Source organism: Sipha flava, unplaced genomic scaffold, assembly GCF_003268045.1.
Source record: "Sipha flava isolate LNK unplaced genomic scaffold, YSA_version1 247_pilon_pilon, whole genome shotgun sequence".
Taxonomy (NCBI): domain Eukaryota; kingdom Metazoa; phylum Arthropoda; class Insecta; order Hemiptera; family Aphididae; genus Sipha; species Sipha flava.
The window spans coordinates 510746-529111 of NW_020272895.1; the positions used below are offsets into that span (position 1 = coordinate 510746).

At 28.7% G+C, this 18366-nt stretch overlaps 3 protein-coding genes and 1 long non-coding RNA gene across 7 annotated transcripts; 2 read left to right on the forward strand and 2 right to left on the reverse strand.

Annotated features, from left to right (window-relative positions):
* The first annotated feature begins 4401 nt into the window (after positions 1-4401).
* LOC112684279 (caltractin-like) lies at positions 4402-6756 on the forward strand. Its single transcript, XM_025555705.1, has one exon. It carries the CDS (start codon positions 6161-6163, stop codon positions 6671-6673), a length of 513 nt encoding a protein of 170 aa, XP_025411490.1. The 5' UTR covers positions 4402-6160; the 3' UTR covers positions 6674-6756.
* An 18-nt stretch (positions 6757-6774) lies between these two features.
* Positions 6775-7873, reverse strand: LOC112684281 (sorting nexin-24-like). Its single transcript, XM_025555708.1, has 3 exons — positions 7488-7873; positions 7228-7400; positions 6775-7029 (listed from the first exon to the last, which is right to left on the reverse strand). The coding sequence occupies exons 1-3, from the start codon at positions 7626-7628 to the stop codon at positions 6891-6893; spliced, it is 453 nt and encodes a 150-aa protein (XP_025411493.1). The 5' UTR covers positions 7629-7873; the 3' UTR covers positions 6775-6890.
* A 147-nt stretch (positions 7874-8020) lies between these two features.
* Positions 8021-10826, forward strand: LOC112684280 (gastrula zinc finger protein XlCGF26.1-like). 2 transcript variants are annotated; one of them, XM_025555707.1, is made up of 5 exons: positions 8021-8155; positions 8243-8307; positions 8670-9155; positions 9234-9372; positions 9867-10826. In XM_025555707.1, exons 3-5 carry the CDS (start codon positions 8742-8744, stop codon positions 10784-10786), a joined length of 1473 nt encoding a protein of 490 aa, XP_025411492.1. In that variant the 5' UTR covers positions 8021-8155; positions 8243-8307; positions 8670-8741; the 3' UTR covers positions 10787-10826. The 2 variants fall into 2 exon arrangements, with proteins under 2 accessions (XP_025411492.1, XP_025411491.1); XM_025555706.1 differs by having other exon boundaries at positions 8021-8307.
* Positions 8314-16239, reverse strand: LOC112684283. Of its 3 annotated transcripts, none has more exons than XR_003148681.1 (4): positions 16100-16239; positions 15812-15978; positions 8512-8620; positions 8314-8437 (listed from the first exon to the last, which is right to left on the reverse strand). It is a non-coding gene; the product is annotated as an uncharacterized LOC112684283 (long non-coding RNA). The 3 variants fall into 3 exon arrangements; XR_003148680.1 differs by having other exon boundaries at positions 15784-15921; positions 16100-16238; XR_003148679.1 differs by having other exon boundaries at positions 15784-15978; positions 16100-16238.
* Between the last annotated feature and the right edge of the window lie 2127 nt (positions 16240-18366).

Here is an 18366-nt window from a genome sequence, read left to right on the forward strand (position 1 = left end):
GGTTATAACCCGTTAACCCCTCCCTCTCCCCTTCGGACCATTACCTTTAAGTATTTGACTATTGAAGAAAAGAGATTGATTATTGAGAGATGACGTTATTTTTTTAACCCCCTCTCCACCATGTAAAATTAGAATATACACCGCTGGATCACATCAACGATGTTCGGATAAAATTCAAGATACGTTTATGCAGTCATTATTGTAACAATGCTGTAACGCAAACGATTTAAAATCAAAACGCTCATTGATCTTAACTACACTCCGGTGCAATACTACGCATGCACCGCCGTGGAAAGAAGAGAGAGAAGATAATACAGACGTGAACTGAATTCGACAAATAACAGCACGGCCCACCCTCACGTTGAACGATTTTCTAAACGTGAGTATACGTGATATGAATTTAACAATGTAATAATTCGTTTTCCTCTGATGACTATATACAGGCGCACGCATAAATATCGATGCCAGAGCAAACACAATATTCGTTTGCGCATTATTATTGGGAACAACGCATACGTTAAAAATACGATAATTACAATATCATATAGGTTGGTACGTACGGGGTCGCGACCGTCGGGTATAAACCTGTTCGTTACTTAATTAATTATAATATCTATACCGCACGGGAACGCACGGGACTGTTGTAATATCATTCGAAATATTATTAATAACCGTGCGGCGGCTGAAAATAATTTATATGAGCTCGCGTACACACTTTTATTTTAACAATGAAAAAACTGTATTTATTACACTGTAATCGAACAACTGACATACACACACACATATGCACACGCACACCACGCACACTTTATTGTCTCGTTTGAAAAAGTGAAGTAGTGCGCGTAGGCGGTCGCATCTTCTATTCGTTTTGATATGTATTAGTACATACCTTAAAATCAGTGGGTCTATAGAAATCGAAGAAGCTGATCAGTAACTGTATGCACAAATAATGAATAAAATTATTGGTTTTTTTTTTTTTTTTTAAAAAACCGTTCAAATCGATTGATTTTCATTCGATACCTGTACAATCGCTAACGAGAAATGTTTGCAATCACAGACCGTACGTACACAATGTTTATAGCCAAAATACAACGTTTTTGGATGTGATTCAATAATCAATAGCATAGGTTAATTATTATTTTCTTTACAGTATAGTCTTCATGTAAAGGTCTTAGAATTCTGATACCACCTAAGTTCTTTTATTTTTAAACGAATGGAACTATATGACGGTTAAATTCTGAATGTGGACACCCGTAATTATATATTAATATAATAATAAATAATAATATAAATATAATACATATATAATATAATTATATATTTTTATATTATTATTTCGTGTACTTTTAAGTTGCCTGTCGTTAAATAATATTTACGTCAATCAAAATGGTCTATGTATAATTGGTCAAAAAAAAAAAAAAAAAAAATTAGTGCCTACCGAAAAGCATCATATAATTATAATTTTATCCAATAAAACCCCTTTAAGCATCAAACCACAAAAATGTAACACACACAATTTAACTAAATAATATTAAAATATAAAAGATAAATAATTCAAATTTAAAACAGATTTTTATTTTACGTTTAAATAATTAGAGGGTGCTTAAATTTTAATACTTAATTTAAAATTAAAATACACATTAAGAAAAAAATGTATGGAATATTTAAAAAGCGATTTTTAATCACTATTTTGCGTATTGCAGTAAACTGTTTAAACATAAGATACTTGCCAAAACGATTTTTAGTCAACTGTTTGCTTTTGGTTGATGGTAGGGGTTGATCGTCAACCATCGATGGTAAGGACAAGTCCAAATTGTTACTTTTTTAGAAAACACGTGTTTTTGTATAAGAGCTTACATATTTTAATTGATTAGGACAATCGAGTAACATGTCTACCTTTGGTAGTACGTTTGGAACGAATTCGTTGAAAATAATTTAAAATTATTAACAAAAAATAAAATTACAATGATAAAACTGAACTTTATCCTTCAGGAACTTTTTGTATTTCAATTTTATCAGTTGTACAGTTTCGCCGTTTCTCTTTCGTCGACTCTACCCTGCAGCCACCATCAGCATATATATATTATCTTTCATAAGAAAATATTAATATAATATATTTACTTGTTATAGCAGACATCACGCAAATTATGTGTTTCTCGCTTTCCTACTCACAGCTCATCGTTTTCATGTCTGATCTGCTACGTCAGAATGAATGCATTTGTTCAGTGTACCATAATATGAATAATACGATATGAAATATCCATCCAAAAGAGTGCCATAGTTATATTATGTTATATTATGTGGGTAACAATCTCGTTACAATAATATATACAATAATAACCACATGTACAACATTTTTAAGACTTTTTGTTAAACCAAAATTATTTTACCGACATTTTTTTTAAAAAAAAAAAGCTTAGAAAATACGAAAATTTCAATTTTCATTAAAAAATATATATATTTAATCAAATTATAGAAAACAGTATTATAAGCATACAGCGAAAGTTTCATATCTCTAAAATTAATATTTTTTGAGTTACGAGAAAAAACAATAATTTGATTTTATCGTAAATTTTACCGTAATTTTATAAATTTTCGTTAATATTTTGCATTTATTAAGAAAACAGTCAGGAAATTCGTAAAATGACCTCAAAAAATACCAACTAGACTACATTTTCAATCTGAAATTTTATATGGTTGTGATTATCGGAGAAATCCTTCTGGTTGAAATTCTATTCACAGACTCATAAAACAAAACAAATAAAACAACGATCATAGTAAAACCAATTCATTCCTCGTTTCACTTATCTTAAAATACTATGGATGCATCACTGGTGTATATACGAGTATGAAGTATATTGTAAGAATACTTTACTATCAGTCTGACGTTTCACTCAAAATACGAGTATAATTGCATCTATATGACTGTATAGTTATTAATTCTGATGATCCGTTTGCTTGGGGTAGTAATATATTCAGTGGAATATTTACGGGGAGGTTCCCAGGTTTCGAACCCCCTCAGAAAAAAAGATTAAAAATACATAAATAACTTGCTACGTAGGTGTCGAGAAAGAGAATATTAATTAATATTGTGTTTTTATTGTTTTTAATGTTCGTATTACCTACAATTTGTATAAATAACTTGGGTTTAACTTTTGGTTATTTTTGTTGCGTCGTTGCCGTAATATATATATATATATAATTATATTAGTACGCCGTCTATTATAGTCAGTGGCGTATTTAGGAAGGGTTCCCAGGTCTCGAAAAAAATTATCCTCTCGATCACCCCACAGAAAATTTGAAATGTATTACATGTATAGTACTGAACGATCGTTCATTCAACATCCAATCATAGGTAATATTATACATAACACGACAGTTAACTTAATAACACGATTCGACCGATTACTAAAATATATATGGACGCAGACAGAAGTTAAGTAAATATTTTATAGGTGAACTCTATAATATATCCTGAAATGTATTTCATATACATTTGAAGCCGCTTATTAGGAACACTCGGACAAAGTTGGAATGTGTCAATTAACCAATTGTTTCTAATAAACGATTGGTTTTATTTATTATGAAAAATATTATAAAAATATTATCTACTGTTACATTTATCGTTGTCTATTGTTTTGTGTCGAGTAACTTGATAATCATGGTTTCGTAAAAATAATGTTGCTCAAAGCCTTTTTCATCCGCACGGATAATACAGTCGTTAAGTTAACACATATCCGTAATATGAAATATTTTTCAACTACAAAATTATTTCTTATCTTTTCTATTCGTCAAAATTATTTCTTAAAATAAAGAAAATGTAAATTGCTCGCAAGAAATAAAAAATGAATTACAAAAGACAAGAAAATAATGTATGAACGGGAAGAACATTGAATTGAATTACATCAAAACTTTCCAACACATGCATCTTACGAGTTTAATAAATGTATGTTATACACGTGCACCTATAAATCTATTAGTAACATCTGGAACGTTAAAAATCAGCCTATAAATATTTAAAAAACATTGAAATCTGTTCTAATTTTAAAATACACATAGGATAGAGTAATTATTTTTAAGTAGGTATGTCTCATGTATATATATGCGAATCTGAACCTTCAGTCAATTTTAATAAATACTCTTTAACAACCTACGTTTTTAAATATATTCATCATATTTAGATTTTATTCATGACTTTGCTAATGTAAAACAAGCGGCAAAAATAATATAAATGCATTCTATATTCAATACTTATATATTTCACAAGAAAATCAAGTTGAAAAGTATGAGTATTTAATAAATATATATATATATATATTGTATGTATAAAATATAATAAAAATCCCATCGATTGCAACCATTCAAGTATGATTGATGTTTTAAAAAATAAAAAATAAATGTGTCTTGAATTAACAACTATACAAAACACCCACGGAAAGAATTACGCTAATATCTTCATGAAGGTTTCTTTTTTTAATTGTATGCAACAAAATAATAATACGCGTACACTAGCTATACTCATATAATACGATATTTTCATTTAGCAAGCTAATAAATATGTCTGATCAACGAAATGTTGTAAACTCGAGTTTATTTAATTTAACGAGATAAGTTTGCCACTCATTTTTGATAGAAGAAAAAAATCTTAAATTAAATTCAACCACAGAAATATTTTTTATTCGAAAAAGTTTTCAAGCAATGAAAGCATGATGACAACGGTGCAGCTTACAGAAAAAACTATACTTCAACTGTACATAATAAAGACAATATATATATAAAACTAGTGGTGTGGTGAAGGAGGTTTAGAGGAGCGGTCGTTCCTACAAAATTCGGGGTGGGTGAGTATTAGGTTAAAATTAACATGTTATATGTACACAGTATATACTATTAGATAATAGAAGTAATGAAGTAGACATAAAATATAATAATAATAAGCAACAAGATCGTCTAATTAAGGATTAACAAATATATTGTGAACAAGTTTAAAATCAGTTATCAATATATCAATATTATCAATGTGTCTAAATCATAAATTATTTTACTGTTTTTGTGTACTCGTATTATACTACTATAACTATTACATGTTAAAATTCATGGTCTAAACTCTAAAAATATGTTAATTAATAATATACTAAAAATGTACATGAATTCATCATACTGTCAGTTTCTGATTTTTTTCCACCATTTTTGTTTTGTGAATTGTGAGTTTAATACAGATTAAGAATACTAAATAATAAAAAGAGCAGATCTTAAACTGTAGTATATTTTATTATTATTGAATATAATATTAATGCGCATCAATATTTCAAGGAGCGTAGCAAGCACATTTCTTTTTAAATTTCAATAAAATATTGGGTGATGGGTAGACTAAAATCATCGCTCCTTGTGTTAAAATAGCTCTTCTCATCACTGTTTAAAACATATTAAAACTTAATAATAAATTATCAACTAGGTATTCATTACATACAGATATAAAAGAATACTTTTTAACAATTATTGGTTAAGTATATTATTAATAATTCATATATGCAAAATGGTCAATAAGTGTGTAACCATTGATTATATAAAATAAATTAAAGTAAATATATATTAATAATTTACTCGTAGTTGATACTCACCTACATCTTGCTAAAAATCAATGAAAAAACTTAAACCATTTTACCAAACCAAGTACGGATAACTATTATTTCCTACTATTATACTTATTTAACATTTTAAATCACAATTCAATTGCATTTACTAATTACACTTATTATTGTTGATTATTAACTGTGGACTAAGCTCAACAAATTAAATTAGTAACAAATATTATTTATTGTATTCTATTCTTTCCAACTTCCCATGTCTAGTTTAGTTTGCAATATTTCATTGATTTTGAACGTTGTCTGAATCTTAGTAAAGAGTTATAAATTATCTCAATTCAATAATTGATATAAATAATTTTTTTACTTTATAGGCATAGATTTCTTCGTTTTTTATAGCAGATACAATAATTACAGTTACCATAGAAAATATAAACAAATTAAGATAATAATGAATTAACATTTCAATATCTTTAATACTGAATTCTCAAATTAGTTTTCAATGTAAACAATTCAAAAGAGTAGTGATTATTGTCTATATACAACATATTCAAACTAATTAAAATAGAAACCAGATCATGAATTATCAGGTTTGTCTTGTCCATTGTATAAATTATTATTATTTAAAAATTAATGTTTCTTTCAAACCCTTTAAGGATATTGAGATAAGTAAAGCATTTGACTTAATGGACATCAATGGCCATAAGGTAATTAGTAAGAGAGATTTTAAATTTGCTCTGAAGGCATTGGGATTGGAACTACCTCGAGATCAATATATAAGATTGATATCTGGAATAGAAAAAGATCAAAATGGTTTTATAAATAAAGAAATATTCATGAAAGAAGTGTGTAAGCTAATGTCTAGTAGAGATGTTGAGAATGATATGGTAAAAGCTTTCCGGTTGATTGATGAACAAGACACTGGGAAAATTGATTTCAACAGTCTAAAAAATGTGGCAAAAGTGCTTGGAGAAAGAGTATCAGATCAAGAAATTATCGATATGTTAGACGCTGCAGATGAAGACGGAGATGGAAAAGTCAACCTTACAGAGTTTTTGAAGCTTATGAACAGGGCAAGAAAAGTTCTGTAATTCAAGGCTTTTATTATTTGTGTACTATATTAAAATAAATAATCATTATTATGGTCAGTTTTGTCTAAAATAAATAATTAGTAAAATATAATAACAAAATTACTAAAAATAAATTTGATTTTCAGTGTTAATGTATATAAATAATAATAAAAAAAAACAAAAAAACTAAAACAGTGTGCTTAAATGTCTTAACTAAATGTTAGCGGGCAGTCGAATATTATCCATACAGAGCTTTAAGGACACCATCAGTGATTATGTCCGGTAAACACAATCGTTTTTCATGTCTAATCTTGGATGGGATATGTTCACTGATCATGTGAAACACCGGTCGCTGATACTTGATGTCGATTTTATGACTAGACAAATATAAAAGTACAGTTTATTTGTTATAACATAATGACACTGAAAACCAATGTTTCCCAACCAGTTTGCTGCAGCACATGTCGTGAAGCCACCATAGGCGTGCTGCGAAATGAGATTAATGTGCCATGAAAGCGAATGATCGGGAAACGCTGGTGTAAATACCCAAGCTAGTAGTGATTGATCGTGTTTACCTTGGCTGGTATTTCAAACCGAGAAATTCCATAACTTGTTTGTAACCATCTTCGATTTTGAACACCGTCTGCAAATACCTCTCCAGGCCGGCCCTTCTCTGCTCGAGTACTTTAGGCTGCGAACATCGTATGCGCTTGGACGGGAACGGCGGAGTGCACATGGACTTTCTCAGCTACGCACCGAGCACCAACGGCAACAACGAAAACAATAAAAACCGTGTAAAGCAACCGACCGATCAGCGGTGTGGAGTAGAGTGTACCTCTCTGTGAAACGCGTGGAAAGCGCTGTACCGTTTCTCCACCAGCTCCTGGTGGCCGACCGACAGCACTCTAATCGTGTACACGTAATGGGGTTTGACGTCCTGCACCAGCCTGTAATTGGGTACCGTGATCTCGATCATGGTAGCGCGGGACGCATAGTCTCTGGGTGCGATCCGCCGCCGCTGCGACTACTGATCGTCCAACGACGGTGACATTCACACGGGTAACGAACGGACACTGGACGCGGGCGGTCGGGAAACGGACGCGAACAATGTTTTCGATCGTCGATCGGTACGACGACGACGTGAACAACAAAACTAATCAAATGCAATCAAAAAAACAAACGTAAACAAGATTGTCGCAGGTCAGCGCTGGTGGTTCGCATGTTATCGTACTGATAACCTCCGCGAGTCGTCCGATTCGTCCGCGTAATTGTTGTTGTGGCGGAAGCGGTCTCTTACTGTTACCAGCGACGACCGTCGATCGTTGTTCCGCGACCGCTCCCAAGAACTCGGTCCGACCAACCTTGTTCCGTTTGGCGGCGGTTCTTCGAGATAACGTTTTGTGATAATGTTATTGTTCTGCTACGGTGACAACATCACGACTACTGCACGCGATAACGGTCGAACGATCAACGAAACGACAACATCCAACACATACGAAAACGGTATGTCGTTTCCACGTCGTCTCGTCGATCGTTATGGACAGAAATAAAATGATTCGTTCGCTATTGTTACAAAACCATGTTTTACAGAACTCACGTCGGAAGTGACACCTGCCGAACACTCCCGTCGCGTCACCACAAGTTTGCTGTCCTACGTGAGTACAACGCGTTACAACCTAATCGCTGCTAGAGCAGTGCTTAACAGTCTGTCCGCGTGGTTTCGTTAGACATTTTTGGCGGTCAGCTGTTGCTGACAGTGGTTGCTTGCAAAATACATAGGCGCTACTAGAAACATAAATTTCAATGAAAATACAAAGTTCATCAAGTATATGTTTGAGAATAGGAAAATCTGTAGTTACTTGTGTATAAGTACCATTGTATAATTATGAATTAAAGTTACCACCGTTTAAATTGTCATAATCAAACATCTGGTAGTTTTTAAATCCAGCGGGATTGTATTATGAGTTCCTTTTAATCACCAAAAAAATTAAAAAATTATTTGATTTTTATATTTCAGGTAAAATAAGAAAAGTGCTGTGGATCACACATAAGAATACAACTATCAATAATTAGTTTAAAAGTAGAAAAAATGCCTGAAAACTATGGATGTGAACATTGCGAGAAAACATTTTCAAATCGCCGACACTATGAGCTACATGTCAATGGACATCAGCGAAACAGTTGTCATGTCTGTGGTTTACCTTGCAACAGCCGTAAGACATTGGTTACTCATATGTCAACTGCACATGGATCGAAATTAGAACCAATCATGTTAGAATGCAAGTACTGTATGAAAACATTTGTTCAAAAACGTTCATTGCACTTACATTACAAGACCATACACAAAGACACTGGTACTATATGTCTTGATTGTGGACAACCATTTGATAATAGGCTAGAGCTTGCACACCATGTAAAAACAGTCAAGCACAGTGATGGCTTTATATGTCATAAGTGTGGTGAAGTATTCACTCGAAATCAACAATACAAATTGCATTTACAAGTATGAAAAAATCCTTTTATTTTTTTAGGTGCATTAATTACTAAGTCCATTAATTAATTTTATTGTGATCATTTTCAGAAACATGACACTTATAGTTGTTTCAATTGCAATGCCCAGTACGCAAATTCTAAAAAATTAAATAAACATTTAAAACTGTGTGTTTCTTCAACACCTCCAATTGACATTTATTTAAAAAGTAAAGAGGCAACTACTACAGGTAAACTTAGTAATTATTTTTGATAACTTAGTTATATATTTGACACTATCAAACATTAATATGTTTTTTATTTTAATTATGATGTATATTATCATATTTAATTAAATTTTTTGAAATTATATTAAATATTTATAGATTGTAATAACACTTATAGTTATTAATTTGGAATTAATTTTTGTAGTTTTATTCAAACATAATGAGTTCAATTCAAATATTCAAATTTAATATTGCATAAATAGTTTTAAACAACTATGGTTTCATTATAAATTTACTGAATTTTTATAGATTCTTTATTCTCTAATACAAATTTAATAGATTTTTCACATCTGCTATATAGTATGATTTAATTAAACATAAATATTCATCTGAAAATACAACTTAATAATGATTTCAGTTATTCTATAAAATTGTAAGTATTAAAATTTTCTAATATTTATTAATCGATTTAAGTAGTGTGTTCAATTAACATTCTAATTTGTTGTGATCATTTTCAGGTATTGTTTATAAATGCATTGAGTGCAAAAAAACATTTGAGAAGAAAAAATACTTCAAACGACACATGAAAACAGTTGTTCATTCAGCCAACAAAGTCAGCAATCCATTATATTGTGCTCATTGTCCAAAGATATTTTATTATAAATTTAATTTGTCATCGCATATGAAACAAATACATTTTAAACAATACAATAATTATATTTGTAATTTGTGTGGAAAGAGTTTTCAGTATAGAAACAATTATAAAAGACACAAAGATTCTCATATGCAAGTTAGAGATTATGTTTGTGAACACTGTGGTGCTTGTTTTTATCGTAAATATGCTTTACAAGATCATCAAATTGCCATTCATAGTGAAGAAAAGAATTTTGTCTGCAACGAGTGTGGTAATAATTTTAAATTAAAATCTATATTAACAAGGCATATGAAAAACCATTTGGAAACCAAAAAATATGTTTGTCACTGTAAACGGGTATTTAAATTTGCATCAAATTTACGACGTCATCAAGTCAATATCCATAATCAAGTATACAGTGAGTCTATTAAAATCAAACGTTTTGTAGAAGACGATAGTCGTTCATCACCTTTAGCTGTCATAAACGAAGAAAAGAAAAGATTGAAACAAAAAAATATTAGTCAACTTGGTCTGGAAGATACGGTTTCATATTCTATGATGGCGTATTCTGATAATTTAGATTTGAGTAGTGCTGACGTAGCAGAAAGTGTACTTCAAGTAGCTTCAGCATCAAGTTACAAGATAGAATGCGAAGAAAATTCATGTTTTCCTGGGATTCATCCTCCAATTGAAACATCTCTTGTCTGCAGCTTAAATGATGGTGTTGATCTGTCTCCTAATTCTTCACAGCAATATTTATCCGATTATGTTGTTCCCCACCAGTTTCCATTTCTTAACATTTAAAGTAATTTTTAATGCTGCATCTTAGAAAATAATTGATTGTACTACATTTATATTATACTAAAATATTATTTGCACAATCATAAAATTATATAGAATAAAACTATAAATGAGAAATAATAATAAAAAAATTAGTAAATTTTATAAATTTGATCAATGAATAGTAAATTTGTTTAGACAAAAGTTTTAAACTTATTTTATTTTATAAAGTTAATTTAGTTAAAAAGAAAACAAAAAAAAATATCAAAATATATTGGGTTTTTTTTTTACCTTTTAATGTGATTATTATTTTATCTCGAATTGTATGATCTATACTCCGTTTCAAAAGAGAACATATCTTACATCGTCTTTTTTAAAATATTTTAATACTTTTGGATGTACATTATGGATCAACTTGAACAACAGAATTATTTTACTTATTATAAGCAATCAATTGAAATTTATCAGACAATTTTTATCAGTGACCGTCGCAATGCGCTTTCTTTTAAAACGGAGTGTAGTTAAAACATATAATTGTTTTAAGAAAAAATTTTTTAAATTCTAAATAATTTTTTTCTTTTAAGTAATTCATTTCTGTTGTATAAAACCTATGCAGATAATATTTATTATGATGTATGCGAATAACCATAATTTAACAATTGTGTATTCTACAAATTACAATAATTAAACAATTATTGTAGTATAAGAATATAAAATATATTTGTCAAATAGAAATTTTTATTTCATTCAATTGAAAAGTGTTTTTAAGACTTCGTGACCATATTAAAAAATAAATGAAATTTTTATATATATAGTAAATGTTGTTTAATAAAGGTTCAACTGTTATTTTTAACTTAAATTCTTAATATTATATATTTACATATCTACCCATTCATTTTATATGATTTTCATATAATATGGAATAAGAACTTGATTGATATTATAAAATTTATGAATTTGGCTAAAATTATTGTATTTATTAATGGGTTGTAAGAAAAATAAAGGGTACGCTCATATACGTGCGCAATGGGAGTGCTGGATTTATTGTACCTGGATATTCCTTTAAATGTTGTAAATGGCGCCCTACAATTCAAGTCTAGGAGGAAGGAGTCCGTATTTCAACTGATGTTTCTTAGATAAAATGTAATTTATTCTAAAATATTTGGTAAAAAAATATAGAAAATTAAATTACATTTTCTAACTTTTTTTGCAAAAACTTATTACGATAATATGACAGTTAAAATTGACTACAAAAGTAAAATTCATAAATAATTGAAGCTATCCGAGAAAAATATACGAAATTTAAAGAAAACATGTTTATTGGGATTAATATACCATAATATTGAATAAGAAATTAAAATTACGTTTATTTAATTATTTATTAAATATACCAATGGGCGTAACTAAAGTCCACATTTTGGAGTAGCAAAGTTTATGTTTAGAAAGTTGAAAAATAAATTTTTAAAGGTTTAACATGATAACTGTGCTACTTAAATGACTAACTCTTCTTCATAAATCTTGGTATGACTTATAGTGTTATATTGTCCGTATTGGACTTTCAAAAAATATAAAAAATTTTAGATACAATCACAATAATAGATGGTCTATATTTAGTAATATATATACTAAATTTAGTTACTTATTTTATATTTAGTTCATACAAACTTGAATGATAAACTTGAAAAATGTTTTTAAAATCTATCATTTTTTTGGGGGTAGCAAAAAGATACCCTTGCTACCCCACAAACATTTCTGGGGTAACAAAGATACCCCTCGGTACCCCTTAGTGACGCCTATGAATATACCTACATGTTCTATTAATATTGGGTCCAAAAGTATTGTAAGAACCCTCTGAAACATAAGTATGCGCAAGTCTATGACTACTATTATTATTATTTTTTTTCTTTTTCTTAAAATTTGCAATCGTTATAAACTACATATTTAAATAATTTATGAAAGTTTTATTTTATCAAAACGAGGACATACTTACTTAAATGGTGAATTGGGCCAAATACTTTATAATTATGATTATATATTATTAAATACTTAATGATATATTTCATCTATTACACATTATTTCCGTTGTAAATATGTTCAAATTGTTTTTATGGCCAAATAAATTGTTATTAATACTATAAGATTTCAAACAATTTGATTTAAAATGTTAAATAAAAATTAAATAACAAACTTATCAACTGTATTATGAATGATTTCTACAGTATACATATATATTTTTTTTTTTTTGGTTAAATATAATACTTAATCTTCTATACCTACTATAATAGAAAGTCCCGCTTTTTTTGTTACGTATACAAATCCATACTGTTTAACGTATAGTCACCAAATTTTTTACTGTTATACCTGACAGTCTGCTGAAGTTTTTTGTACCACTTTTGTTAGTAAAAAATAAGTACAAACAATGGTGCATTTAATATATACGCGCCCCGGGGCAAAATAATTTTTCCACCCTTTCCCCTTATCAAAAAAAAAAAATAATATATATAAATAAATTCAAAGTTAAACAATAAAAAAGTTAATTTTATGAAACAAATTATAAATCAGTTGTTTTACGATATTGTATTAGATAATTGTATAGTAATACCTAATGTTAACCTAATTTTTTTTTTCAAAATGAATATTCCTTTCTTAAAATATATATATTAAATATAAAAAATGGAATTAACACTTATTATATGCACAATGATTAACAATACATGGTTTTTTATTAGATTAAATATATTATATTTATTATTAATTATATATAATAAAATAATTGATAGCTTACACTTTTTTTCTTGACTTTTGAGAAGAAAAATGTTAAATAACTTCATTAAAATTAATAATTTTCGTTAAATCAGCTTCAATGTTGAGGTTTGTTAATTAATTAAGACGATTTTCTCCCGTTTTTTATCTTAAATAAGTTTTGACACTTTTTAATGTAGAAAATGATTTATCTGTTGAACAATTACTTGAAGGTGTACATACATAGTAGCATCCTTAGAGGAATATCAATATAAGGATACACTTCAACTAAACTATTCTCTTTTATAAATGCTAACATACATTGAACACTTTTAGGTACAATTTTACTCCTTTTGTAAACTTTTTAAATGTGCCCTAAAGTGAATACCGCGTTCTGTGTACCCGAGTCTTTATTATAAACATTGAACAAAAATATAATATTGAATAATAAATGTAATATACCTATTTTGCTATTTCACTATTACCTAGGTGACTAGGTATAGTACCTATAATTTTTTTAATTTCTTATTAAATGCTCAACAGTATTTTTTTAAAATACGAAACAATACCGAAAAAGGTCTGAAAATTAAAAAAATCATGAACACATCAATAATAAAAGTTAGAATATTTAGCCGCTCCAAAAAATTTGTCGTCCGGGGCATTTGCCCCTTTCGCCCTCCTTAAATGCGCCACTGAGTACAAAGTTTTTGGAAAATTAAAAAAACAAAATTAATTTTTGGCGGCAGCCTAGAGGTTTCCAGTTACATGCAACCTGATATTTTTTCTATTGTGTGTGTTTTGTAAGCGTGTAAATATGAATTCTTTTGGAGAAGTAAAATTCGTCAAATCTTATTGCTATTTATTACAATTATTGTCACAATAACATAACATTGGAAATAATACCTACTTCTTACCTAACACCCAGCAGTAGTATAGATTCGATATTTGAACATTCTGTGTCATTTTTATCGATTTTCCTACACTCCATACAAACTTCGAAGTATTTTTGGGGTATTACTTTGAATTATTTACTTTAAGTAAGTAAATACCTATTTTTAAGAAGTCGGTTTTGGCGAAGACGAGGTTTTTAAGGCAAGGCAAAGACGGTCTGAGCCCAAATCAACGATTGCTTATAATTGCGAACAATTTTTATTATCGTTATTTTTGACATTCCATATACTTGGACCAATTTCAAAATTAAGAAAAAATGAATAAAATTTGAAATTTTGAATTATTTACGTGTATAATTATAATAAATATATAATATATTATTATAAAAATTATAGTACTTAAATAATAATTGTCTAAATAATGTAGGTTAAATTTTATAATTTTTCCAACATTTTGGGTTTAAAAAAATTAGTCAATATGACAATAACTAACATTAAATCCAGGATTTCTAAGTTGAACAACATTTAATTAATTAACACTAAGTTTTATTTACTGTAGTCAAAACTGTCTTTAACATCGATTAGTTTTTATTTTAAACAATTCATTTTTACATATGCACAACAATTTTTTTTAACGCAACGCCAACTTATATTTCTCGAAACTAAATTTCTACTAAAGTGGAATTTAAAGTTACGAAAAATTAAACACTCACGATTTTTAGTAGTATTTATTATATTAAAATCTATTTTTATACACTCGCAACTCACGTATGATACTCAAGTTAAAAATATGTAGTTTGAGTAAAGTTGCACTATGCATATACAGAGAGAAGTGAGAGCCGTCATGAAGTTATTGTCATCTTTATCGAATAGTATGGTATTCAGTGCTTTACTTAAGGGGGAACGCAGGGGTACGGAGTACCCCAAATAATTTTCGGACATTTTAGCGTCCTCCTACTATCATTACGTTATAATTATAACGCTTAACAAGTTTTAGGGATGCTCTATTTTTTAAAATTATTCAGAGTCCCCCATCTTTAATTTTACCAAGTCAAGCACCGATGGTATGGTAGGTATTTCTGATGGCAGGGATCCGGGTTGTATGACATAAGTTACAACAATTATAATAATAATAATTCAAACCCATTACACAAATGGTATCCCGGTGCGTGCGAGTCGAACATAGTTTATGACCGGACAGCGTATGTTAATGAAAAAATATTAAAAATGTTAAAATCATTATATAATATAAATAAAAATTAATGGAAAAGAAACAAAAAACAAAACTATAAAAAACGTTTTTAACCATATCTGTGGTTTAAATAAATCATAGACAGTCCTAAGTCTGTTAAAATGGGAAGGAAAATATTAATATAATATAGTACTTACCAAAAAATATGCAGAAACTAGTGTATACCTAAAATAATTCAGAACCCAACTGATGTAGTAATTTTAAATTCGGGACCCAATTTGGATGCAGCTATTTTGATTCGTCGGTCCAACAGAAAAAACGTAAAAAATCGGTTTCTTCATGTAATTGAACCATTAACCATGCAATAAATTTAATTCGACGATTAGAATCATCTGATAACATTTGTTATGCTAAATCAGTCATTTCAGGTATAATTTTTTTTTTTTTATCATTTTATTTCATGAACTTTTTTCTAAGAAATTTCAATTTCGATACTTAAATATAAGCTATTACCTGAAAATGCGTCCTGTTCGTTTGCCTCTCCAATTAATTGTTTTTGATTTTGTCGATTATTATCCAGAAACGTATTTAAGCAACTTCTTTTGGAAATTAAGGGGTTTTCTGTAACCATTTTTATCCGTCAATCAAAATGTTTATTATTTTAAGATTTTACATAGGGACTGCACTGCGATTTTTATTTTCGTGATAATATTATCAAAAGTTGACCGCGTAAAATCCATAGATAATAAATATTATCTTTCTAGAAAAATCATTTATAACGTGTGTATGGGTGGCAATACAATTTTACCTGGGGCGTCAAAACTCTAAATACGTCTCTGTCATTATTTTGTCTTGCATTTAGTTTACTACTATTTCTCAAAGACTATTCAATTCGGACAAATTAATTGTAAGGATACGTTGTGTATAAATTCTAGCGGCATTACGTAAATTATACTGACATTCACCATAAACCAAAAGCATATCAACCTTTTCATTGTTACTTGGCATTTTTAAATTTCAATGAAATACGTGCGTTACATACGAGTTTAAAACTTGGAATGACTTTCAATAATCACATTTTAACAAATGCTTATCAGTTACATATGCAGTGGCTGATTCAAGGGGGGGTAATAGGGTAAATACCCCCTCTTGAGGTTATCCTAGAAAATTACCAGTGACAGTGTCAACGGCAGAGACGTTTTTTATCCTGAAAAGGTTAAAAATGTGATTGAGAATTATAATGAAGAGAGATTAGTTGAATTAGCTTTGCTGAATGCACATAATGATGTTGAAATTACGCCTGTGAAGTTATTGACCGGTTTGTCAAGAGTAAAAATAGAAAGTTAGACTTAATTCTTTATATTTTATTTTTATTATTATCTTATTGAAATATTCTATTGTGTACAATGTAAATGTATGTTACCTTATTAAATTTTTAATTCTAAATGTGTATTTTAATTATTTTGAATTTTTTTTATTTTTGGTGTACCATATCTATAAAATTTGTGTTTTTAAGTATATAATTGTTGTCATTGATATCAGTTTTAAAAAATAATATTAAAAGTATGTTATTAAGTATGAATAGTATCTGTTGGATAAATTTTAATTACCCCCCTCGATAAATTTCTGGATCCGCCCCTGTTCATATGTAGATTAAATATACATAATTATGATAAAATAATAATAAATATATATATATATATATATATATGTATTTAATAATTTCTGCAATCGATACTATCGTTGTCATTTAGTCAATTTTAATTTTAGAGCTATGGTAGAAAAAGGACCAAATTGACTTAAGAAATGTTCTATCAAAATCTGTTATTATAAATAGGTGTTGCTATTTAAAAAATACATATTGTTGCGCATGCGTACAATAAAAGGGATATCAATTTGAAACTCTCGAAAAATGTGTATTTAGGCATTACCTATCTTCCCCCAAAAATAGTAGGTATATCAATCTGATGCTATTGGATAAAATTATTTAGTGTCATCTTTAAAAGGAATCACAATGCGTATACTATTATTATTAACCGGATGATTATCATATTTTATATTTTATTTGTACAATCACATAAATCAATTACCATTGGCGCTAAGTTGGAATTATGAAGAGGGGGACTAAAATATTCAATACCCAATTATGAAAAGAAAAACGGGTCGTTGCGCTCGTAACAGTAGTATTCGTGATAATTACGTAGTATAAGTTTAATGCTTCATTGTCTGAAAACTAACCATCAATTGTCCATGACTACCCAACCATCTACCCAATTAAGGGGGACAATTGTTTCTTCTGTTCTCCTACATTTGCACCTTTGTCCATTATTAAGTACTATATTTTTTACAGAAATTAATGAAATAAAAATGCAAAAATCTTATATATTGTTAAACATATCAGAGACATTTTATAAACTACTTTATTTATTAGTTACTAGAATAAAAATCAGATCTATGGGACACCATTTAAATTGTAGGATTTAATCAGTTTATTTAGAAATAAAATCTTAGAAATCTTATATAATAATTTGGATATTATAGTTATAATTCAAACTTTCAATATTTTACATAAAATATATGCATCATATACCTATTTCTCATAAATCTGTTATTAAAAATTGCTAATGATACTACCAATTATATTAGAGTGATAACAGCTTGTAATACATCAAAACATTTGTAAAAGTAGTATTGTTTCATTTAATTCATAATACAAACACTTCTATGAAACTTTAATATCAAATAACAAATAACTATAAGAAAAAAAATATCTGTAAAAA

What these genes read in the sequence shown, in the direction of transcription:
- LOC112684279 (XM_025555705.1), top strand. Translation starts at nt 6,161, where the DNA reads ATGAATTATCAGGTTTGTCTTGTCCATTGTATAAATTATTATTATTTA.
- LOC112684281 (XM_025555708.1), bottom strand. Translation starts at nt 7,628, where the DNA reads ATGATCGAGATCACGGTACCCAATTACAGGCTGGTGCAGGACGTCAAA. An exon ending in TCCACGCGTTTCACAGAGAG is followed by an intron (nt 7,401 to 7,487) that starts GTACACTCTACT and finishes CTCGGTGCGTAG; the next exon opens with CTGAGAAAGTCCATGTGCAC. An exon ending in GGTTTGAAATACCAGCCAAG is followed by an intron (nt 7,030 to 7,227) that starts GTAAACACGATC and finishes ATATTTGTCTAG; the next exon opens with TCATAAAATCGACATCAAGT.
- LOC112684280 (XM_025555706.1), top strand. Translation starts at nt 8,742, where the DNA reads ATGCCTGAAAACTATGGATGTGAACATTGCGAGAAAACATTTTCAAAT. An exon ending in AATACAAATTGCATTTACAA is followed by an intron (nt 9,156 to 9,233) that starts GTATGAAAAAAT and finishes GATCATTTTCAG; the next exon opens with AAACATGACACTTATAGTTG. An exon ending in TAAAGAGGCAACTACTACAG is followed by an intron (nt 9,373 to 9,866) that starts GTAAACTTAGTA and finishes GATCATTTTCAG; the next exon opens with GTATTGTTTATAAATGCATT.